We start from the raw sequence: 23,890 nt of genomic DNA on the forward strand, positions 1-23,890 counted from the left end.
GAGAGGGAGGCTTCCTTGCATGCCACTGTTTTCCTCATCCTGCTGCTGTGTGTCCTGACACACTCGCCTCTGGCCGCTTCTGTTCTGCTTCAGGCATTCTCAGGCTAGAGACTGCTCCAGTCTGGACTGCATTCAAAACTCTGTTGACAACACTGGGAGGGAGGTATTGTTCTTAATTCCCATTTTACAGATGAGGAAACTGAAGCAGGGAGAGATTTGACGCTGACTTGCCCAGGGTCAAGCAGTTAGGAAGCATCGGAGACTGAACTGGAGCTCAATCTTCCCGACTCCAGGACCTGACTGCCCCCCCCCCACCTCCCACCCCCCCACCAACCAAAGGGGTGTCATCCTGGGGGAGGTTCCAGAGGATCTGCAGGTCTGAGGCCAGAGGGCACTGAGGGGAAGGGCTCCCCTGACCAAAAGCAGGCTGCCTTCCTGAGACTTGCACGGGAGAGAAGGGGAAGACCAGAGGGAGCCGGCAGCTCAGTGTCACAGGGAACAGGACTGGTCACTTTTTGTTCAAGATTTGTACACACACACACACACACATGCACAGACACATACACACACTCACACTCACACACAGACACTCACACACACTGACACACACACACACACACACACACACACTGACACACTCAAGATGTTGATGAATTTGGATAAAAGAGAAATTCAAGACTGTGGTGGCTATCATAGGGTGGAAGGGACCATAGAGGTATGTAGGTCATTGAGTCCAATTCCTTCATTTTACAGATGAGAAAACTGAGGCCCAGAGAGGTCCTAGGATCAGTCAGTCAACTAACATTTCTCAGGTGATTACTTTGTGCCACGCATGGCGCCAGCCTCTGGGGATACAAAGGAAGGCAGAAGCCAGTTGCCACCCTCAGGGAGCTCCCAGGGGTAATGGCACAAACTCTGTACAGGATAAAAAAGAAATAACAGAGAGAAAGCACCAGAATTAGGGAGATCAGAGATCCAGAGCTTAAAGTAATCTCAGAGGCCACTGAGTCCAATGCCTTCATTGGAAGATGAGGAAACTGAGTCACAGAGAGGTCATAGGATTGTAAATCTGGAGTTGAATGGGACCTCAGAGGTCATTTAGCCTAACTCCTCCCCTGATTTTATAAGGAAGGAAAGTGAGGGACAGTGAGGGTCACCTAGTTAGCAAGTGTCCAAGGGAAGATTCTCAGCTGGCTCATCCTTCATGCAGGGATGCTTCTTCAGAAAACCCAACCCCAGCAGTGCTGGGACTCTGGGACTCAGGGCAGGAGTTCCACAGAAGTTGTGTGCCGTGATGTCACGACAGGGTCTACAACGCATCATGTCATGGATGAACATCTTGTGGTCCCTAGGCTTGTGAAGTTGGGACATAGCCTTTATTTGCAGAATTTCTCCACAGGCTTCCATACCCTAAGTACTCTGAAGCAAGAGTGTGTATCTAAGTGAAAGAAACAGGAATGTGTGATGGGGAGGGGTCACTATCCCTCTGGTCTGCGGCTTGAGGGAGTCACTCCACAAAGTACCGGGCTTACTCCTCCCCATTCCCTTAGAATCAGCAGCCCGTGGGGCAGCCAGGTGGTGCAGTGAGTAAGAGCGCCGGCCCCAGTGTTGGGAGACCTGGGATCGGTTCTGGCCTCAGATACTCAGCGCCCACACAAAAATAACTGGCCGTGTAACCTTGAGCAAGTTACTTAACCCCGACTGCTTTTAAAAAAAAAAAAAGGATCAGCAGCCCAGACTCTGCTGGAGATCCCAGCCTCTGGATTCCCAGGGACTCCAGCCCCCCACTCAGTCCATAGCAGCTGAGCAACTAGACCCCCTCACCTTCCCACCCATCCCTTTCATGTCCCACCAGGCCATTCAACCATTCACCTAGAGCCTCCCAGTCTGTGTTAAGAATTATACCACCTAGGGAAAAGAAAAAGGTGATAGAGTGAGAGACTTGGGTGTGTGCTCTATCCTGGGGCTAGATGACAGCAGGGCAGCCAGAAAAGCAGCTTGGGGAAGCAGGGGGTGTCTCTCTCTGGTACTTCTTGGGGGGGGTACTTTTGCCTCCAGGACTGTTTTTCTCTCCCTCCCCCCCACTGACTAGTCAGACTTGTCTCAAGGTTCAATTTTTTTGGAACCCAGTCTCCATTCCCCAGTGGCACCTAATGGACCAGAAGAAAGGCATAGGGTACTGACTGGTACATCCAAGCCCTCGCTCTGATAGTAAGTTCACACTACTATCCAGAGAGAAAAGAAAAGAAAACTGGCCTTCCTGTCATCTTTGCCAAGAAAAGATTATGGACCTACAGAAATAAAGAATGCCCAAGAAAGGGGCGGCCGGGTGGCTTAGCGAGTAAGAGCATCGGCTCCAGTGTCGGGATGACCCGGGGATCAAATCCGAGCTCAGATACTTAGCACCACACCCAGAAATAACTTAACCCCAATTGCTTATTAAAAAAAAAGAATGCCCAAGAAGCCAGGTAGCCCTCCAATGGCAGTCCAGAAGGCAGCCCCTTCCTGGGGTACGAGCGCAGAGTCCCGGGCCCTTCTCCATAGAAGGAAGGCCAAAGAGACATGAGACTCTGGGCCCTGGGGAGCCTTTGGGGGCAGACACTGCCCTTATCTAATGCTGTTAGAATAAGAACAAAGACTTTTCTTTGAGAAGGGGTTGGCTGCAAGAGCTTGAGCAGGAATATTTTGAGATGTGGAAGATGATTCTTTTTTCTGGCATCATTCTTAGGGTGAATCATGGGTATCATCACAAAATAAGGAAAGACAGTCTTCTGACCTGCATCCATCAAAGTCTGCTTCATTCTCTACTCAGCTAATAAAACTTGTCTTTACTTGGTTGAGAAAAGGCAACTGGAGGGAGGCAAAAGGCCCCATAAAGATAAGTGTATGTATCAGTTGACAGGACTGAGAGGCATTCCTCAGGACCATATGTCATATGACAAACAGGAAAAGCCACTGTGCGAGGAGAGGCCTGGAGCTCACCCTCCTTGGAGCTTGCACTCTGTCTAAACAAAGAATTATGCCTGAAAGTCAAGCCAACATCTCTGGCAGGGCACCCATGTGGTGGGGGTGGGGGCTCAAGGGGAGAGCAGCAGACATTGCCACTGTGTCCTCAGGGGCCTCACTTCCAGACTCTCTCTCTTCCTTCTGCTAAGTTTCTATGCAGGGACTTCCCTGAGACCTTCTCAAAGTGGTGCCTGCTCCTCCTCCTCCTCTTCCTCTGCCTCCTCCTCTTCTTCCTCCTCTTCCTCTCCCTGTTTTCCCTCCTCCTCCTCTTCCTCCTCCTCCTCCTCCAAGCCAGCCCAGGAGGTTATCACTGCATGTTATGCCACCCTCCCTCAGAGTCAGGCTAACCTGGGCACTGTTGCATGCTGAGTCCCACATTTTTATGTTTATATAATTAAGGTTCCTTCCAGCCCCGGGTCCTGGGATTCTATGAGTTGAGATCACTCAGCCAGGACTCATCCAAGGGGATGTCTCCACCTCCACAAGAGTGCTGTGGGTTGCAGATTGTGTTGTTGGGCCCCAGGACCAAAGAGAATGAGCTCTAGGAAGGTCATGGAGACCTTGATGAATAATGATAATGGGTAATATCTATAGAGTGCTTACTGTGTATCAGGCACAGGGCTAAGCACTTTACAGTTATGATCTCATTGGACTCTCACAACTCTGGGAGGCAGGGGCTATTATAATCTCCATTTTATAGCTGAGGACCCTGAGGCAGACAAAGGTTCAGTGACTTGCCCAGAGTCACACAGTTAGGAAGTGTCTGAGGCTGGATTTGAACTCAGATCTCCCTGACTCCAGGTCCAGTACTCTGGGCATTGTGGTGCCCCCAGCTGCCATCTCTGGAGGGTCCAGAACAACTTCTCATCACGTGTGACTCAGGAATTGCCCTGCTCTGCATATTATGAAAAAGGCCAGGAGAGAGCATATAGAGGTTTGCTGGGGAAGAGGCCCTGAGGGGCGGGACATCCCAGAACGGGTGGAGATAAGACCTAAGAGCAAGCAACAGTGATCAAGACTCTGGGGGACAAGCAGGCGGGTCATGCCTAGTATTGGAGCCCAGGCCTTGCCATGACCCAGACCCATATGCAGCTGGGGACTCCTCACATCACCCCTCCCAAGGCCCAATATGAGAGTCCCCTGAAGGAAGAGAGGAGGGGAGAAGGGAAGCTCCTCTCATGTCTATTACAAGATGTACCCCTGTGGAAGCAAGGCAGACTGGGACCCGGTGCCTGGAGAATCCCAGGGAACCCAGGCTCTGCACTAGCAAGGAGGCAGGAGAAGGTCAGGCACAGGCAGGTGTGGGTAATGGTCAGTGTTCTGGACGGGGCCCCCAGCCTTTCCCAGCAAAGACAAGGGAGGAGGCAGAAAGCAGGAGGGATGGACCTCTCAATCTCCACCCAAACGGGAACTGTCCATGGTAGCCACGAACTTCCTCTGTGGGGCAGGAAGGACAGCCAAGGTGCTGAGCTTACCTGATGGAGGTCAGCAGGCTGTTGCTGAGTTTCAGCTGGCTCAGATTGGGCAGATGGGCACCTGTGCAGTCACAGGAGAGGAGATCGTTGGTCCCAGAGCAGCATCTTGGCTGGCTGCAGAGCCGCCTTCCTGGGCGGCTCTGCAGAGCTCAGCTCCTCTTCCTCCTCTTTCCCCCATCCTCATCCCAGGCCAGAGGACTTGTCCCAAGGTCAAAGTCCGGCTATGGAGACTGGCTGGGAGCTCCTGCCTGATGGGAGCCTTCTCATCACCCTCCCTCTGCCCCAGACAGAGGGCTCCCCTAGGACTGCAGCCTCTCCCTCCCTGCAGGAGACCCAAGGTTGCAGCCTGTACAGCTCTAGTGACCTGCTGCAGGCTCTTTCCAGCCCCACCCTGCCTGCTCTCTCAGCAAGGCAATGCCAGGGGCACAGAGGGTAGACTCAAATGGGAGCCCAATTACTTCCCAAAGCCTCTGTGCTGGCTCTGAAACAGAAGGTCCCTGACCACCTGCTCTGAGCCAACTTGGCCTTTGTGAGCACCTCCGGAAGCTAGGAGAGAGAGCAGATTCCCCTGGCTAGCTAACTTCTTCATCCATCTCCACTATCCCAGGGAAAAGAAAGGCAAAGTCTCCTCTGGGAGACACTGAGGCATTGAGACTTTTCCTTCTCCCCCCAGGGTGGGGCCTCCCAGGACTCTGAGTTAGGGAGCAGGGAGTGGGGTGGGTGAATCTTGGAGGGTCTTGTATTTTCCTGGCCTGCTAGGGGGCACCACAATGCACAGTGCCCCAGGCCTGGAGTCAGGGAGACTCATCCTCCTGAATTCAAATCCAGCCTCAGACACTTAGTAGCTCTATGTGACCCTGGGCAAGTCACTTCACCCTGTTTGCCTCAGGTTCCTCACTTGTAAAATTGAGCTGGAGAAGGAAATGGTAAACCCTTCTAGGATCTCTGTGCAGAAAACCCCAAATTAGGTCTTGGAAAGTCAGACTCAATGGGACAACAACAGTATTTTCCTGGGGCTCCAGCCCCTAGGGAAGAGACAGGGCACAGAGAGAGCAGGGGCTTTGGGCAAACTGGGAAAGCTCTGGATCTCAGGTTACCCATCTCTAAAATGGGCATAACGGTACTTGACCTATCGGCTACTCAGTCCACAAGCATTTATCATGCAAGCACTATAGGCCAAGCCCTGTGCTGAGTGCTGGAGAGAAAAAAGGGGGTGGGAGCTCACAGCTGAAAGGGAGAGGACACGTGGCGACAGGACAGGTTGTCCTAAGGGGAAGGTGCTCAAATTCGAGGGTCCAGGAAGGGGCTTCTTGCTGAAGGCCGGATGTCGACTGACACTTCTGGGCCTCCAGGAGGTAGAAAGGAGGGGGAGGAGGAGGAGGAGGAGGAAGAGACTTTGTTGAACTGACTTGTTGACCCACTCCTTATATTCCTGCTCTGCTTCTGGCTTCTCCCTGGTGCCAACAGGCCTCTGAACTCCTTCCTACCTGCCTGTGGGCACGTCCTCATTCTGGGAACATGAGCTCATTTGAATTCCAGCCCAGAACACAGACGGAGGAAAGGGCACCTCCCCTGGCCCTGTCTCTCCGTCCTCCTGTCAGACAGGCTGCCTGATCAGAGCATACTGACACGTGTAGCCCGGCTCTGGGAGCCACATTATAGCAGACATAACCAGGCTGGTAGGGCCTTGGGCCCGAGCTGCTCCTCTCCCGCCATCACTAGGCCCTGTTGGCCTTGGAGCCAGCAGGCTCTCCTGCCCCTGTCTCTCAGCTGTCCTGGCCCCCTCCTTCCAGGCTTGGCTAAGCCCCATTTTCTGCAGGGGCCACTCCCGGGCCCCACCCTGCGCCTTCCTCCCAAGCTGGCCGCCTTGCTCACACTGGGAGCCCCTGAAGGACAGGGCTGAAACCTTGTCTGCATCCCTGGCCAGCGCTCGGCACAGCCTGGCCCGCAGGAAGTGCTTCATCTGTTTGTTGACAATCCTCCTAATGAGGATTCCTGTATCAGGAAGGAGCTAGAGCCTTTCAGCGAAGACATCGGAGGCTGCCGATGGTCTGTGTGTCTGCGTGCTTTGTGCACACGCACCAGCATACACACATATGTGTGTCTGTGGGCCTACGCTTACAAACGGTGGGTCCCGGGGAGCCTGAGGCCCAGTGGGCAGGCCCTCTGAGACCGTGGGGCCAGACTGGGTGGCCCACACATGTGGCAGCAGGCCGGGCTGTCCGGCCATCTTACCGAAGTTCCCCAAGCTGTTCTCCCGCGTGTCCACGCACATCTCCAGCACCGTCACTTGCTGTAGATCCTCTACCTGAGCTAGGGCCCGCTGCAAAGACCAGCGGGGGTGTCAGAAGCTAGACAGGCCACTTGTCTTCCCTCCAGAGCACCTGGCCTGCCGTTGGTCAATTTCCTCCCCACCTGCCCTTTGTGCCTTCTACTCCTGTCTCAGGCAGACCTAGATGAGACCCCCTGGGGTGAAGCCTTTCACCCTCACCCCATCAGCGAAACCTCAGGAGCTCAGAGATACCACTTTGCACCCACACGATTTCCAGGGCAAAGTTTGGGCCCAGACAAGATTGAACCAGAGGCCTCAAGGCATCTCTGGTGGCTGCCCTGGGCAGAGGGCCCCCTGGCCAGGTTCAGACATGGAGGGCTCCTTCTCTGCCCCTCCCCAGGCCGTGCAGTGAGAGAAGTGGGCACCTTCACCAAGAAGGCCGTTTGCCACCCGCTCTGAGCTCTGGGCCTGCCACTCTGCCAGCGGGCAGCTGCTTTCTTGGACCACTAGCATGTAGGTCACGGAAGGATACCCACACCTCACTAGGGAGCATTCTTTCCCCCTCGGTGGATCCTAGGGAGCCCAGGGGACTGTGCCTGCAGCAAGCCTGGGTGTGGCTTGGAGAGCTGTGGGCCAGTTTGGTCACCATGATTCAGGGAGGACATGCAGGCGAGGGGAGTGGTTGGAGGGACTAGAGATGTGTGCTGTCTGAGGATGGGAAGCCTTGAGAAAAGAAGAGTCGGGGCCTCGAGGTAGCTGCCATAAGTACATGGGGGAATCTGCGCTGAAACAAAACCTGGCTTGTTCTTCTTGGCAGACCCCTGGGGAGCAAAAGGAGATGGGCAGGAAAAGACCAGCTGAGGCTCTCGGGGCCAGCCAGGGCCCAGGTGCCCAGGGCAGGAGCTGCTTGTTCAGATGGAGGCTGGGCCAGGTGTCTGGGAGGATCCCAGGGCAAATCTCTTTGGGGGCTGCCCTGCCTTCCTTTCAGACTCATTGCTAAATGAGCTCTTGCTTGAACTGTACAAGGCTTTCTTTGGCCCTGTCTCTGCTGTCTGCCAAGGCATAGAGGTTAAGATGTAGGGACATTCACCTAACCCTTATTACTCCTGCTTCTAAGCCCAATCTACAACTGCCCCAGGTCTGCAGGAGGCTTTCCTTGGCCCCATTCCATTCCCTGATTGTACTACAGACAACCCAACACCAAATATGGCTCAGGAGAAGATACCCTGCTGTCACAGGGCGAGGGGGGCAGGGTGTGGGGTGTGGGTGGCTGAAGCTGGGAACTCCAGAGTCAGAGCAGCGAACTAGGGTGGCTGCCCCAGCAGCTGGGGGCTGTCAGACTCACCAGCTTGGAGGGGGACAGGTACTCCTCCAACAGCACCTCAGCAATGCTGTTATCTTTGATCAGGGGCCTGGGGTTCTGGAGGCCGTGCCAACTGAGATCAGTCACACGCAGGCTGGCTGCCCCTGCCCTGGGGCCTTGGCAACCCCTGTCCCAGGGAGGGTCCATTTGTAGCTGAGCTAACCCTGGAAACAAAGAGGGAGAATCATGGCAGGAGACCGGGGAGATCCAGCTTCCCCCCCCCAAAAAAAGAAGAGCAGCAAGAAAAAGTAAGTGATGAGGCCAGAGGATGGTGCCAGGGCTTCCTACCAGGTCCTCCTCTAGGCTGAGGCCACCTTGCCATGCCTTGCTCTGCCTAGGCCCTGAGCTGGTCTTGCCCCCACTCCCTCCATCACCCACTGTCTATCCCTGCCCCCCCAGGCCCTGAGCGTGCTGCCAGCACCATACCTGCTGGAGTCCAGCAGTGGTGGCAACAAGAGGAGCCTGCAGTGAAGTGTCTTCAAGACCCCTCCCCTTTCACAGGGTTCAGTCAGAGCCCCCAGCCCCCACCAAGGAGAAGCTCAGGAGTCAGAAATGGGGGCTCATGGGAGAGACAGGAAATCCTTATTTCAAGAAGAACCAAGATAGTGAAGTGATACTGAGGGGCCAAAGAATCACCCGGAGAAGCAGCCCTCGAAATGGGGGGAGGGCACGAGTGCCCCCAGAGCAGAAGAAAGGCTTGTGAAGAACTGAAGGGAGAGACCAAGGACAGGACGTGAACCCCTGCCAAGGAGAGGAGAAGCTGGCAGCTTTAGGGAATGGAATTTGGACCAAGTCAAAGCAGCCCAGAGGTAAGTGCAGACGTGTGCCATCTCCTGGGGTGGCTAGGTGGTACAATGGGTAGAGCACCGGCCATAGAGTTAGGAGGACCTGTGTTCAAATCTGACCTCAGGCACAACACACAAACTAGCCGTGTGACCTTGGGCAAGTCACTTAACCCCAATTGCTCTCCAAAAAGCACAAAACAAAGATAAGATAAAAAAAAATGGGGGTGGGTAGGTGACACAGTGAATAGAGCACCAGCCCTGGAGTCAGAAGGACCTGAGTTCAAATCTGACCTCAGACACTACACACACACACACACACACACACACACACACTCACACAAACTAGCTGTGTGACCTTGGGCAAGTTACTTAACCCCAATTGCCCTACCTTCCCCCCTCCAAAAAAAAAAAAGCAGCAGGCTTTAACTTTTTTTGGGCAGGTAGGTGGTACAGTGAATAGAGCACTGGTCCTGGAGTCAGGAGGACCTGAGTTCAAATCCAAGCTCTGACGCCTAACATGTACTAGCTGTATGATCTAGGGCAAATCACTTAACCCCAATTGCCCCTCCAAAAAAAAAAGCTGGGGCCAGCTTGCTGGAAGCACCCCATAAGTGCCTCTGTAAGAATCCCTTGTGGCCAAAGCCAGAGCTGGGGCAGATCTAAGCATGGGTCACCACCAGAGAGAAGCCCCAAAGGAAAAGCACCATCCCCAAAGCTCCCACTTAGCAGCAGTTGTTAAGAGAGGAAAAGTGAGAATCGGTCTGAGCAAAGGGCACCCAAGAAGGATATGGGACAAGCAAAGGCTCCCAAGGTCTGAACAGCCTGCAGAGTCAAGCATAATTCTATAAGGAGAATAATCAGAACCCCCTGAAAGGATGACTTCCCACTTGACTTCCATAAATTCCTGCTGAGAAAGCCGGAGTGGGGCAGAAGTTTGAAAGGTTATTGCAGGAGACTGAAAAAATCTAGAAAGAGAAGCTTGATCAGCTGGAAAGGGTGAAGTGGTCACAATATTTACATCCAGAAATGGGAAGAAGAGGCAGGTCCCTTCAGAGCCTCATTATCTCTAAGGGTCACCGAGAGAACAAAGAGAAAAGCGATACGACAGAGAAGAGGGAGGAATTTACTCTTTTTTGTAAGTGGGATGCCATAGGAAAAGAAAATGGAAGCACAGATGTGAGATGCAAGGATTATTATTTCTCATTTATGAATAGTGTCTGAACCCAGCTTTATGGGGCTAGACAATCATCTAACCTAAAAGTTCATCTCAGACATGCTCCAGGGAAGCAGGGTGGTCCTTAGGAATGTTTAGAGCCCACTGAGAGCTTGTTTTGGGCCCCCAAAGTCTTGTTTTGGATCCACCCAAAGTCGTGTTTTGGGTTCCCCAAATTAAATTAACTTACCTGCTGATATACATCTGAAACTTCCCTTTTCTTGGAGACAAACTATTCCCCATGTGAGGCCAATGGGGCAAATGTCCTTGTCTGAGCACTATACAAAGACCATAGGGAAAGCCACCTCTTCTTTCCATCTCACACTCTCTACCAAACAAATGACAAATGTCTTTTAAACACTATTTCAGAATTTGGGGATTGGTATTATGAATGGCAGGTAGTAAGAGTGGGGCTCTCATGAAACTTCTTTTTACCCAGGGTAGGCAAGGGAAAATTTACATGCATACATACATACATACATACATACATCTACACACATATACATAGTATGTAATATATAATATGCATATACATGTATAGTATACTGGTAGAAAAAAAGAAAGCTACATAGGACTAGTCTGGGATATGGAGGAGGGTACAGTCTAAGCAGGAGGACAAGAGGTGGGTAGGGGAGAGCTCCAAGAAAAAGGGGAAAATCATGTGTCTGATGAAGCTGGTTCCCAAGCGGGAAACAGACAAGGACATGACTGTGATTTGGGTCTTCGTGAGGTAAAGAAGGGGATCAGAGGCTTTCAAAAAAGATAAACTCTACTATTTACTTCATTATCTTTCTTTGACTTTTCTCCTATAGAAAAGAAAACATTTTTTGAAAGACAAGAAATATTATCACAGGATTTATCTGCTGGAGAGGAAAGGCTAACAATCATCATAGCCATGAATGTGAATGAGATTAAAATGGAGAACCTCCTAATCTGCGACAGATTAGAAAGCACAAACCTGACAGTGGGCTTACAAAGAACAAACTGGACATCAGGATTTACGCAGAGTGAGAAGGACAGACTAAAGGAGGATTTATTATGCTCCAGCTGAGTCCCCAAAGATGGAAGACTAAGCCATGGCTTCATAGAAGGGAGCAGGTGGCTGTTGGCTGTATCTCATGCTTTTAGAGGACCAGAATGACATCACTGTGTGACTCGAGGTCCAGTGTGTCCACTGTGGCTGACCAGACTGACATGAGCTCAGAAGACTCCACCACAACTCAGACACAAACAGTCCCGTGAACCTTTGGGATGGAGATGGCTCCACATTGGGGAAGCTCCTGCAATTGCACTTCACTCAGAGAGCACAGCGCTTTCTTTGGTGCAGGCATGCTATGCTGGGTGGTCCTTTGCCAGTGTCTCCCATATCATGCAATCATCTCCAAAGTTTTCAGAGACCTTGAGAGTGTTTTACTTCTCCTAACATCAATGTGAGTGTCTTCTTTCTGTGATTTCTCCATGAAATAGTTTTTTAGGCAAATGTATGATTGGCAATCCAACAATGTGGCCACTCCATCAGAGTTGTGCTCTCTGTGGTACAATTTGAATGCCTGGCAGTTCAGCTCTCAGTGTCTGGTCCCTCATCCTGCCAGGTGATCTTCAGAACCTTCCTAAGACAATTCAAATGGAAGCCATTCAGTTTCCTGGCCTGGCGCTGCTGGACAGCGCCAATGGGGTCACCAATGAGGTCAGCACAGTGGCTCTGTAGACCTTCAGTCTGGTGGTCGATCTAATACCTCTTCTCTCCCACACTTTGAGCTAGCTCTGACAATGCACGCATCGATCTCATCATCAAAGTGTACATCCCAGGAAAGCATACTGCCAAGGTAAGAGAACTTATCCACATTATTCAAAATTTTGCATTTGCTGAAACTGATGTTTTCATGTATGGATGGTGTGGTACTGGCTAGTGAAGATGTTTTCTTGCTGTTAATTGTTAGGCCAAAATGAGCACAAGCAGCAGAGAATTAATCCACATTTTGTTGCATCTCAGTTTCAGAGGTTGCATTGAATGTGCAATCATCTGTGAACAAAAAGTCATGCACCAATTCTCCCTCCATTTTAGTCTTGGCTTGTAGCCTTTTCAAGTTAGATAATTTACCATTAGTGTGGTAACTGACTTTGATGCTGTTTTTGGCCTCATTGAAGGTATCTGACAACATGGCTGAAAACATCATGCTAAAGAGCGTGACAGCAAGCACTGTTTTCTGTTTACCTAAACACAATAAAACATTGTGGATGCACACTCACAGTAAATACTGGCATTTAATATGCTATGTTACTGTAAGGAGAAGAGACAGACTGGATGTGAGAGTGATGAAGGCAATACAGAGTGCTGGACTGATCACATACTGATCCTCTCCAGGCTAAATATTCACATTCAACAAAAGCTGTGACCCCAAGGCAAGACAGCTACCAGAGAATTAATGTCAACAGATTACAATCCTTCCCTGAGTGAACAGTTCATTGCTAACTTGAAGGGAAAGCTAAGCAGACACACAATTAGTAGCGATGGATCTGAAAAGCAGTAGGCAGGTTTCAAAGACATGGTGTCCATCGTAGCATTTGCTTACCTGGAGCAGAACACTTGCAAACATCAAGATTGATTTGATGAAAATTATGGGGGAAATTCAGAAACTCTTAAGCAAAAAAAAAAAAAAATGACAACTCCATAGGGTTTACCAGTAGGAGAGTTCATCATCTCTAAAAGGCAGCATATAATTCCATCAATAGTAAAGTACAGGGGCATAGAAGCAGGAAAATTCTGTGCGCTCCCCCTGTAACCACCTGAAATACCTACAAAATATGACTCTAAACAAATTTTAGAGCTACAGAACCCACAAAGTGACAGAAACAAACCTCCCACTAAAGGCAGGCCTGGCAGGTGGATAGGAAGGTTCATCAGCATGCTAGGAGCAGAGCCCAGCCCTGCATGAGCCCATGGTTTTAGCCCCAGGGCAGCCCCCAACCAGTAGCTGCAGCTGACAGACTTTGGGAGAGTGGATCACCAGCAGCTGTGGCAGTTTCCAGAAATATCAACCCCTTAAGTGTCAATGACAAAGTAAAAGGTCAGTGAAGATCTCTGTTGAAACTGGGGGGAGGGGAAGGGGGACAGAGTGCAGTCTGGCCTCAGCCCCCAGAGCAAGAAGCGGCAGAGGCACCACTGCCATGCAGCTGCCTTTACATGAGTGCTTCAGAGCTCCTGGCCTGTGGATCATAGGGGGACCAGGTGACCATTCAGGGGGGTAATCTCTCTTGCCTTGACCTGCCTGGATCTAGATTGCTGTCTTGGGTGGAGGTCCTGGGGTGTGTGACCAGAAAGCCAGAGCTTGTGGGGGGGTACAGAGAGGGCACCCAACTAATAGCACCGGAAGCTGTGAAAACCCCAGTGATTTGGGACAAAGCTCTCTTCCCTGGAAGCAGAGTTCTATTGTGGCAAAAAGCTCAAAAGTCATGTAATTGTAATTAAAATGTAAAAAGAAAAAGTAATCAAGTAAAAAAGTTATGGCAACATGAGCGAGCAAAGGAAGCAAAGCAAGCATAGCAATTTGACTTTAGATTCCTTTTTGGGGGGGGTACAAGAAGGATCGGGGTGGCCAGGTAGCGCAGAGAGTAAGAGCACTGGCCCCAGTGTCAGGATGACCTGGGGATCAAATCTGGGCTCAGACACTCAGCACCACACCCAGAAATAACTAGCCATGTAATCTTGAGCAAGTTACTTAACCCCAATTGCTTAAAAAAATAGGATCAAAGCATGGAATAGGAGAAAGACAAGGAAGTCAGAACTCCTGCACCAAAAGCTTCCAAGAAAAATATGAATTGGTTACAGGCCATGGAGGGGCTCAAGAAGGATTTTGAAACTCAAATAATAGAAGTGGAGGAAAAATTGGAAAGAGAAATGAGAACCATGCAAGAAAATCATGAAAAGAGAGTCAACAACCTGACTGAATAAAATAACACCTTAAAAAATAGATTAACTCAAATGGCAAAAGAGACCCAAAAAGCCAAATGAGGAGAAAAATGCCTTAAAAAGCCAAATTTGCCAGATGGAAAAAGAATCTCAAAAGCTTACTGAAGAGAATCATTCCTTCAGAATTAGATTGGAGCAAATGGAAGCTAGTGACTTATGAGCAATCAAGATATTATTAAACAGATCCAAACAAATGAAAAAAAATAGAAGGCAATGTGAAATATCTCATTGGAAAAACCACTGACCTGGAAAATAGATCCAGAAGAGATAATTTAAAAATTATTGGACTACCAGAAAGCCATGATCAAAAAAAGAACCTAGAAGTCATCCTTCAAGAAATTCTCAAGGAAAACTGCCCTGATATTTTAGAACCAGAGAGCAAAATAGAAATTGAAAGAATTCACTGATCACCTCTTGAAAAAGATCCCCAAAAGAAAACTCCTAGGAATATGACAGCCAGGTTCCAGAGTTCCCAGATCAAGGAGAGAATTACAAGCAGCCAAGAAGGAACAATTCAAATATTGTGAAAACACAATCAGGATAATACAAGATCTGGTAGCTTCTACATTAAGGGATCAAAGGGCTTGGAATATGATATTCTGGAGATCAAAAGAGCTAGGATTAAAAACAAGAATTACCTACCCAGCAAAACTGAGTATCATCTTTCAGGGGAAAATATGGATATTCAATGAAATAGAGGACTTTCAAGCATTCTTGAAGAAAAAACCAGAGTTGAATAGAAAATCTGACATTCAAATACAAGAAGCAAGGAAAGCATGAGAAGGCAAACAGGGAAAAGAAATCATAAGGAACTTATCAAAGTTGAACTATTTACATTTCTACATAGAAAAATGATAATTGTAACTTATGAAACTTTTCTCAGTATGAGGATAGTTGAAGGGAATATAAATGTGGGTATATATATATATATGTATACATATATATGTCTATATAGGAGGGTATATATACATATGAATACATATATGTGTACAGGTATACATAGAGGGCACAGGATCAATTGAATAGGAAGGGATGATACTTAAAAGGTGAAATTAAGAGGTGAGAGAGGAATATAATGAGAGGAGATGGGGAGAGACAGAATAGGGTAAATTATCCCATATAGAAGAAGCAAGGGAAAACTGTTACAATGGAGGAGAAGAACAGGAAGGCAAAAGGGAGTGAGTCAACCTTACTCTCATTGAATTTGGCTTAGGGAAGGAATGACATACACAGTAAATAGGGTATCTCACCCTACAGGAGAGCAGGGGGGAAGTGGATGAGAGGGGGGAAGATGGAAGGGAGGGCAGGCTGGGGGGAAAGGAAGTTGGAAGCACACACTTTTGAAAAGGGACAGGATCAAAGTAGAGAACAGAACAAGGGGCGAGATAGGAGGGAGGGAAATATAGCCAGTCTTTCACAGTATATCCACTATGGAAGTGTTTTGCATAGCTACACATGTACAACCTATATTGAATTGCTTATCTTTCCAGTAAGGGTGGGTGACAAGGGAGAAAGGGAATGAATCTGGAATTCAAAGTTTTAAAATCAAATGTTTAAAAATTATTATTATTACTACTATTTTTACATGCAACTGGGAAATAAGATATACAAGCAATGGGATATGGAGATCTATCTTGCCCTACTGGAAAGTCGGAGGGGGCAAGGGGGAGGACATAGGAAAGAGCAGATTGGGGGAAGGGGTATATAGTGGGACCGCTGTTTTGGGGTGGTGGGTAAGGGAAAGACAGGGAGGAAATTTGTAACTCAAAATCTTGTGGAAATTAATGTTGCAAACTAAAAATAAACTTTAAAAATAGTAATGTACAAGTGAAGCTTAGAGGGATGCAAGATTCTTGATTCAACAAGAAGGCAGATGAAATTCGGTTTTATGCTGATAGTAACAATCCAAGGTACTTCTATGCTACAATGGAGGCTATTTAGGGGCAAAGACCTATGGGGCATCTGTACTACTCAGTGATGATGGAGTCATTTTGATTAGTGATAAAGACATGTTCCTAGAATGGGCTGGATACTTCCACAGTGTTCTCAACAGACCATCACCAACCAATACCTAAACCATTGACTGTGTTACCTCAGGTTGAAGTCGATTTTTCAACTCAAGAAGAGGTTTTGTATGTCATTACACTACTCTTGTGTGGTAAAGTGCCTGGTGCTGATTCTATTCTAACTGATGTTTACAAATCAGGGGTTCCACTGCTCACGCAAAAACTGACAAATTTTCTGGGTTACATGGCAAAAGGAAGCTGTCCCCCAGGAGTTCAAGAATGCCTCCATTGTCCATTTCTATAAAAGAAAAGGAAACAGATTGTCTTGTAACAATCCCAGAGAGGTCTCTCTCAGTCATTACTGACAAGATACTTGCCAGAGTCCTCCTCACTAGGCTGATCCTTCACCTGGAAGATGGTTATCTACTTGAAAGCCTGTGTGTCTTCAGAAAGGGCTGAGGAGAATGAATGGTCAATATGGTATTACTGCACAACAACTCCAGAAGAAATGCCAGGAGCAGAACAGAGGTCTGCACACAATGTTTGTAGATCTGACCAAAGCCTCTAATACTGTCAGTCATGAGGGCTTATGGAAAATTGTCAAAATTGGTGACCTGGAGAAGTTCATCAGCATTGTACACCAGTTCTACAACAGCATGCTTGCCTGGCTTCTGGATAATGTATGATGCTTTCAGGCTTCCCCAGTCACCACAGTTATACACACATACATACATACATATACACACACATATATGTAATTGTGCTTCTGGATAGGGCTCTTATTCTCTGGTTGGGTCCCTCTTGAGCAAGGATGCCTCCTGTGGGCATCTTGTCCATGTCCTCTTACAAATCCACCCAATGCCCTGGGCTCTTTTTATTACCCCCCCCACCCAGGAGCACAAGTTTGCCACTCAGTCACTTTCTATTTTTTTTTTTAAGCAATCAGGGTTAAGTAACTTGCTCAAGGTTACACGGCCAGTTATTTCTGGGTGTGGTGCTGAGTGTCTGAGCCCGGGACTCGATCTCCAGGTCGTCCCAACACTGGAGCCGGTGCTCTTACTCGCTGAGCCACCTGGCCGCCCCTAAGCAATTGGGGTTAAGTAACTTGCTCAAGGTTACACGGCCAGGTGTTTCTGGGTGGGTGCTAAGCGTCTGAGCCCAGGATTCGATCTCCAGGTCGTCCCAACACTGGAGCCGGTGCTCTTACTCGCTGTGCTACCTGGCCGCCCCCACTCAGTCACTTTCACTAGGTGATGGGCCAGTCATGGATTCCACTGAGCTGTCCCTCATGCCCATTCTCCAGCACCATTTCTCATGTGTCATAAACAAGTCTGCACTTTTCACACTAACAGAGGAAGAAGGCACATACAGAAGAGTGGTAACTAGAGAAAGGTATCTTTCTCTAGGGAAATGGGAGGACTAAGGTTTTAATTGGATGTGGAGCCACAGAATTCCTTAAAATTGGAAGTCACATCTAAGGGAGTCACTCTGTAAGATCCCCAGGTGCTACCCAGGAAGACCTAGAGAGTGAGAGAATTAGGGTTAGGGTGGGGACTTCAATGTGCTTCTTTTAGACAAAGACAAGTCTAACAGAAGGAGGAGAAAAAAATGGATAATATGGATAGAGTATTAGAAAAATTAGTTATTGTAAGGAGAACATCTATTGCTCAGTATTGTACAGCATTTTTACAAAAATTGATCATGTGTAAGGACTTAAAGAACTCATGAATAAATACAGAAACAGAAATATCAAACACATCCTTATTGTGCACACTGAAATAAATTATAATAATAAAGAAAACATGAACAAATGACCCTACAGTCAAAGAACCAAACATGGAAACAATAAATAATATTAAAGACAATTAAACCAGTGAAACAAATCAAATTTTGTGATATGCAGCTGCTGTAGTCAGCCTTAAGGGAAACCTAATCCTCCAAACACTTACATCAGTAAAGAGAAGTCCAAGAAGTTGAGCATCTGATTAAAAAAAATATACCCAGGAAAGCAGCAAATTAATAATTATCAAACAAGCACAAAGAAATACTGAAGAACAAAGAAAAGTTAATAAATTGAAAAGAAAAAGACAAGATGATCATAAAATGAAAGGTTATTTTAAAAGACCAGTACAACAAACTATTAGCTAATCTGATTCTTTAAAAGAGAAGGAAAAGTAAATTAACAAGGAAAAACTTAGAAAGCATTCATAATGGACAGTAATTTTTTTTAATGATCAAATACAATTATGCCAATGTGGCACCGCCCTTTGGGCTATCCTTCAACTCACGGTCAAAGGCTGAGTCTCCTGGAAGACTGATGCTCTAAATTCCATGAGTCTGTACTCCTCAAAATTATAGCTCATGAACCCCTATCGATGTGTTTTCCTTTTAATAGTCAGCCAGAGGACACAATTAGATTGGGGGGAAAGACATTTACTAGAATAACATAATAAGATTTACACTGGAGTGGTTTGCCATTTCCTTCTTCCATTCACAGATGAGAAAACTGAGGCAAACTGGGTGAAGTGACTTGTCCAGGGTCACACAGTCGGGAAGTGTCTGAGATCAGATTTGAATTCAGTATTCCTAACTTCAGGCTCAGTGCTCCATCCACTGTGCCATCTGACCTTAACCCTAAAATCTGCACCTCCAAATCCACTTCTAACACTAACCTGTCTCTATCACCTTCCGAATTTCCTTATTGTCAAGCTAACTTATCAGTCACCCTGGTCACAACCTGGACTGTACAGCCCTCAACTTCTCACTTTTTCACAGACACCCCCATATCCAGTCCTGTTTCCACCTCTGCAGCATCTCCCTAACCTGCCCCCTTCTCTCCCCTCTGCCCCTGCCCCTGTCATGGCACAGCCCCTCATCTCCTCACCCCCGGACTATGATAGGAACCTGCTGGGGTGTCTGCCTGCCTTGCCTCTTCCCGCTGTAGTCCGTCCCCCACTCAGTTACCAAAGCCATCTCCCTAAAGCTCAGGTCTGACCATGCCAATCAATTACCTCCACGATCAAAACAAAATGCCCCTTGACTTCAGAAGCCCCTCCTAACCTTCTGACTTTCTGACCTTCTCACATCTTCCTCCCTCCGTGTACTCTATGATCCAGTCACATTCTTCTCCCTCCCATTTCTTGTAGATGATGCCCCCAGCTCAGGGCATTGCTCATACCTGGAGTTTCTTCCTCTTCAGCTCTGCTTCCCTGGCTTTCTTCAAGGCTTAGCCAAATTCCCCGTTCCTGGTCTTCCTTAGTTCTGGTGTTTTTCCTCTGTGGACTCTCTCCCATTTGTCTTGCCTCCATCTTATTTGTACATTGTTGTTTGCATTTGTCTCATGCACCGTACTGTGAGCTCCTTGAGAAAAGGAAATGTCTTACCTTTCTCTATCTCCCAGTGTGTAGCACTGTGCCTCACATGTGGTAGGTGTTTAATAAAGGTTTACTGACTGGTGCATAGTAGGTGCTTGATAAATGCTTGCTGACTATCAGCAAATGCTGGTTGTACAAAAGAATGTCACAAACATCTAGGCAATTTCTTATAAAAGCAAGCACTAACAGAAGTCAGAGAAGTCACAACAATCAGAATGGACCACAAGAGCAAATGAGGTTCTTGGCTGAGGGGAGAAAAGATTTTAGGTCCCATGGAGAGAAAACAATTTCCCTGAAGTGAAACAGCTCTTAGTGGTTTTCAGACACTGGAAATCAAGGGACCCCATGGTGGCTCCCCAATCTGTAGCTGGGGGGCAGTCTCCTATCTGGCATTCCAAAGCTTCTCTCACCTGCCTCTCTGCCTCCTTCTTCAAAGCGTCTTCCAGCAATCTGAAGTCCTGGCTCCCTGTGCTTGGACCCACTGGTCTCTCAGCCAATAAACAGTCATGCCCCTTTATACATACAGGGCATGGGTCATAGGGCTGTTCTTCAGAGTATCAGCCAACTCTGTGGGCAGGGGTGTTATATTTACAAAGCACTTTCCTACCATCGTCCTGTGATATTGTGAGTCCAAATATTAATACCTTCATTTTTGGGATGAAAAATCTGGGACTCTGACAAAGTTAAGGGTTTTGCTTTGCTTCTGAGTGCATACAACTTGCAAGTGCCTGAAGATGCCCTTTGGCATCAAGCCTAACTCCATCTAATATCTAACAGTGCCTTATCCCTGGAGCATATTCACACAGGACTTCTCTCTGCAGCCATTTGCCAGATGCTGAAGAATGAATGACTCCTCCCTGGGTCCAGCCAATAAGTTCTGAATTCACCTCATTGTGCTGCATAAGCTTACATTCTTTCCATCTTTTTACCAGACTAAAGTAGGAGACCTTGTCAAATGCCTGCTAAGATCCAGGCAAATCCTGTCTGCACTATCCCCTGGTCTTCAGGTGAGCTGACCCTGTCACTACAGGATTTGAGGTGACTCTTGATGAAGCCAGTCTGTTCCTGGGAGTTTCTGCTCCCTTTTCTAGATGGCTTCAGGGAGTGAACCACAACTGTGGACCACGAAACCAAACAGGCAAATCTCTTCCAAAAGGATCTGGGTCCTCATTGACTGAGATGCACTCTCCCACAATCAGTCAACAAATCCTTAAGCCTTTCCAGGGTATCAAGTACTGGGGCAGCAAGGACCATGTGAGCTGGGGTTAAGGAGCAGGCAGGCACTGAATCTCTACCCCAGGCAGCCAGAATGAGGACTCTAATTCCAGAGGGAGTTGTGACGAAGCTGATGCCGACATGCAATGGAAGTGCTTTGCAGAGATGGCGGTAAAGCTTTGACTTTTGCTAACCACTGAGTTGGGAGCGTTGCCAGGATGGGCTGCCTCCAGAATGGCTCAGTCGGTCTCAGATTAGTCTCTTCAGCTGCACTGGTGGCTGGCGCACCAGTGAGGGGAGAGATCATGGAGCCCTCTCCCCTTGAAGACCACGCCCTGGGAAATACAACTTAGTCTTGGGTGAAAGAAGTGAAGCTTCCTGCTTCCCCTGCCATTTTCAAACAGTCAGAAAGGCTCCTAGGCACTCCAGCATTTGAGTCCAGTTTTGCCCCCAGAGCACCATCAATGCACCAAGGAGGAAGGAGTGGCCATTGGGACCTACCCCAGTAGAAGATGAGAGAAGGACTCATTCAGAATGGATGCCACCTCTGGGCATGAATTTAGTCGGACCCACTGAATTCATCTGGAATCTACTCCCTCCGCAGACTGGAGGAAAAGTTTGTGCTTTGGTATTGCCTTATCTCCTAAGTAATACTCCTTTGTCAAAACCAATTGATTAAATTGGTTAAATGGACCCAGAACGCTGATCTTTGGCCCCAACAGGAAGAGGGTACACAGTTGGTGGGGACCTAAGCTAGGAAATTAGAGAGAGATGCCCCAAATCCCTCAGGGCACCTCAGAACCTTGAAGGGAGATGTGACTAGGCCCAGACTCAGGAGAGAAAGCTAGAACACATTCACTACCGACAAACACACACAGAATAAATACAGGGTAATTTTGGGAGGGTGGGCTCTTGCATCTGAAGGGATGAGGAAGTACTTCATGTAGAAAGTAGAACTAGATTGTGAAGGAAACAAGGGGCTCTAAGGTAACAAGACAAGAAGGGTGAGGTGGGGCGCACACAGTATTGTGGGTCCAGCTGCTGCTGGGTCTCGAGCTTAAGGGAAGGTGAGTAATTTGCATTAAAGTTGTAAAGGAAGATTGAGAGGAGGCTGGGAAGGCCTTTAATTGCCCAGTAGAGGCTTCTGAGTCACAGAATCTACAAGAAGGAAGACCAGACACTTGCACCTTCCAGCCTTCTCCAAACTAAGACTCACACACAAGATCTGAAGCCATTTCAGCTGTCTCCACATCTAAGACACTAAGAGCCCCATTGAAGTAGCTACTGCCCTGAAGGCTCACTTAGAGTCCTCTCCTCCCTGGTCCACCACACTCCTGCAGGACTTAGACATGACTCAGCTCTTCCCCACCCCCTCTTCCCTGTGCTGGGGAAAAACAAAAGGCTGAAGGTTGGATCTCCCAGAAGTCACTTAGGGTAGACACTGAGGTCAGTGAAAAATGAATTTTCACCAACTGACTGACTGGATGTCCCACTGTGGGAGGGAGGCGAGGCAACTTCAAGGTCCACTTGTCCAATCAAAGGGAAAGACATCAGGTGCCCAGATGTCTCAGGAGCAAGAAAACCAGAAGGGAAAACTGCCTTCAGATGAACCAAATGAGCCGAGACATCCAGGAATAAATGCTGCCCGACAAAGGAAAATGACTCAGTACCTGGAGAGACAGAGGGCCCTGTGGATTGCCAAGAAAGTGTGGAACCCAGCAGGGTTTTCTTGAGTGGTTTAAAAGGGAACAAGAATTGTTGAAGCAGAATCATATATCCTACAATATATTCTAAATGATGCGTGACCTTCATATTAAAGATCACACTATAGAAGAAATTAGAAGTGCTTCACCAAGGGGCCAAGAGGAAAGGGAAGGTGTGGCTTGGGCAGAGTTGATGATCTGGTGAGGAAGCCAGGACAGTATGAGATGTCACTGGGAAGAGGGAAAGGCGGGAAGATCACACGACAGGATAAAGAAGCTCCAAGTTCATGAACACAGGAGCAAAGGCTTGGGATGTGCAGATACGGTTTGGATGCAGCAGTGAGACTTGGGCAGCCAAGGGACAGTCAACAAGGGTATTGGAGCCCCTCCCGCTGCCCCGCTGGGTATAAGTGCAGAGGCTGGGGTGAAAGGGTTGAGAGCCCATCTCTGAACTCGATAAGGAAAGGTGGAGGTCCTTGAGATGGGCAGAGAAGAGCTTTCCAAATCTTGATGGATAAATACAGATTTATCCACATGGGGGAAATCAGATAAACGTCCTGAGACTCCTCTGAGAGGAGACACGGGAGACCCTGAAAGTGGGGAGGGAGCTGGAGGAGGCGTGCAGGAGGGTAGCTCATGGAGAGGGAGCCACAAGATGGAAGGAGTGGGAAAGGAAAATTCTGGAAAGCAGAGTGAGAGGGCCGGGAGGGGGCAGGGCCGGGAGGAGGCAGTTGGATGGGGGTCAGAAGCACCGGAAGGGGTAAAGTATGATGCAGTGGGAGGAAAGAGTCCAGGCAGAGTGCCAGGTCCACTGGGGTAGACAGGTGATTAGACTCTTCAAGGACCTCCCACCTCCAACCAACCTTGGGAAGGGGGGGGGCAGTGATGCTGATTCCTAACAAGTCTAGCAGGCCGGACTCATGGCAGGCTGGAGCAATCTGGGCAGAGGACCAGAGGTATTCAGAAACAAAACACTTTTGAGGAGGGAGAAGGGGAATAGGATGGAGGGAAATACAGTTAGCAAAAGTCATTGTGAAAAAATTTTGAAGCAATTTTCTCTGATAAAGGTCTCATTTCTCAAACATATAAAGAACTGAGTCAAATTTATAAAAATAAGAGCCATTTCCAATTAATACATTATCAAAAGATATGATCAGTTTCCAGATGAAGTAATCAAAGCCATCTATAGCCATAGGGAAAAATACTCTCACTACTGATTGACAAAATGCAAATTAAAACAATTTTGAGGTGCTACCTCAAACCTATTAGACTGGCTAATAAGAGAGAAAAGGCAAATGACAAATGTTAGAGAGGATGTGGGGAAAATGAGCACTTAATGCACTGTTGGTGGAGTTGTGAACTGATTCAACCATTCTGTCGAGCAATTTGGAACTATGCCCAAAGGGCTACAAAACCATGCATATCCTTTGACCTAGTAACACCACTACTAGGTCTGTATTCAAAAGAGATAAAAAACAGAAAGAAAAAGTGCCTATATGTACAAAAAT

At 48.0% G+C, this 23,890-nt stretch overlaps 3 protein-coding genes across 3 annotated transcripts in view; 2 read left to right on the forward strand and 1 right to left on the reverse strand.

The window, feature by feature from the left end:
• RNH1 (ribonuclease/angiogenin inhibitor 1) overlaps positions 1-23,890 on the forward strand; it is a 140,246-nt gene that overhangs the window by 36,558 nt on the left and 79,798 nt on the right. The window lies entirely within an intron of this gene.
• The window catches only part of LRRC56 (leucine rich repeat containing 56), a 66,974-nt gene that overhangs the window by 31,397 nt on the left and 11,687 nt on the right, over positions 1-23,890 (reverse strand). Inside the window, exons 3-5 of the mRNA XM_069107961.1 lie at positions 8,099-8,280; positions 6,717-6,804; positions 4,482-4,542 (exon numbers count right to left, since the gene is read on the reverse strand). Coding sequence (XP_068964062.1) covers positions 4,482-4,542; positions 6,717-6,804; positions 8,099-8,263 — 314 coding nt within the window. The 5' untranslated portion in view covers positions 8,264-8,280. The remainder of the gene's footprint in view (positions 1-4,481; positions 4,543-6,716; positions 6,805-8,098; positions 8,281-23,890) is intronic.
• The window catches only part of ANO9 (anoctamin 9), a 165,435-nt gene continuing 149,069 nt past the window's right edge, over positions 7,525-23,890 (forward strand). Inside the window, exon 1 of the mRNA XM_069107939.1 lies at positions 7,525-7,528. The gene's annotated coding sequence lies outside the window, so the exon portion shown is untranslated. The remainder of the gene's footprint in view (positions 7,529-23,890) is intronic.

Source organism: Petaurus breviceps, unplaced genomic scaffold (genome assembly GCF_028583685.1).
Source record: "Petaurus breviceps papuanus isolate PSGF00001 unplaced genomic scaffold, PetGlider_PUasm1.0 90317, whole genome shotgun sequence".
Lineage (NCBI taxonomy): Eukaryota > Metazoa > Chordata > Mammalia > Diprotodontia > Petauridae > Petaurus > Petaurus breviceps.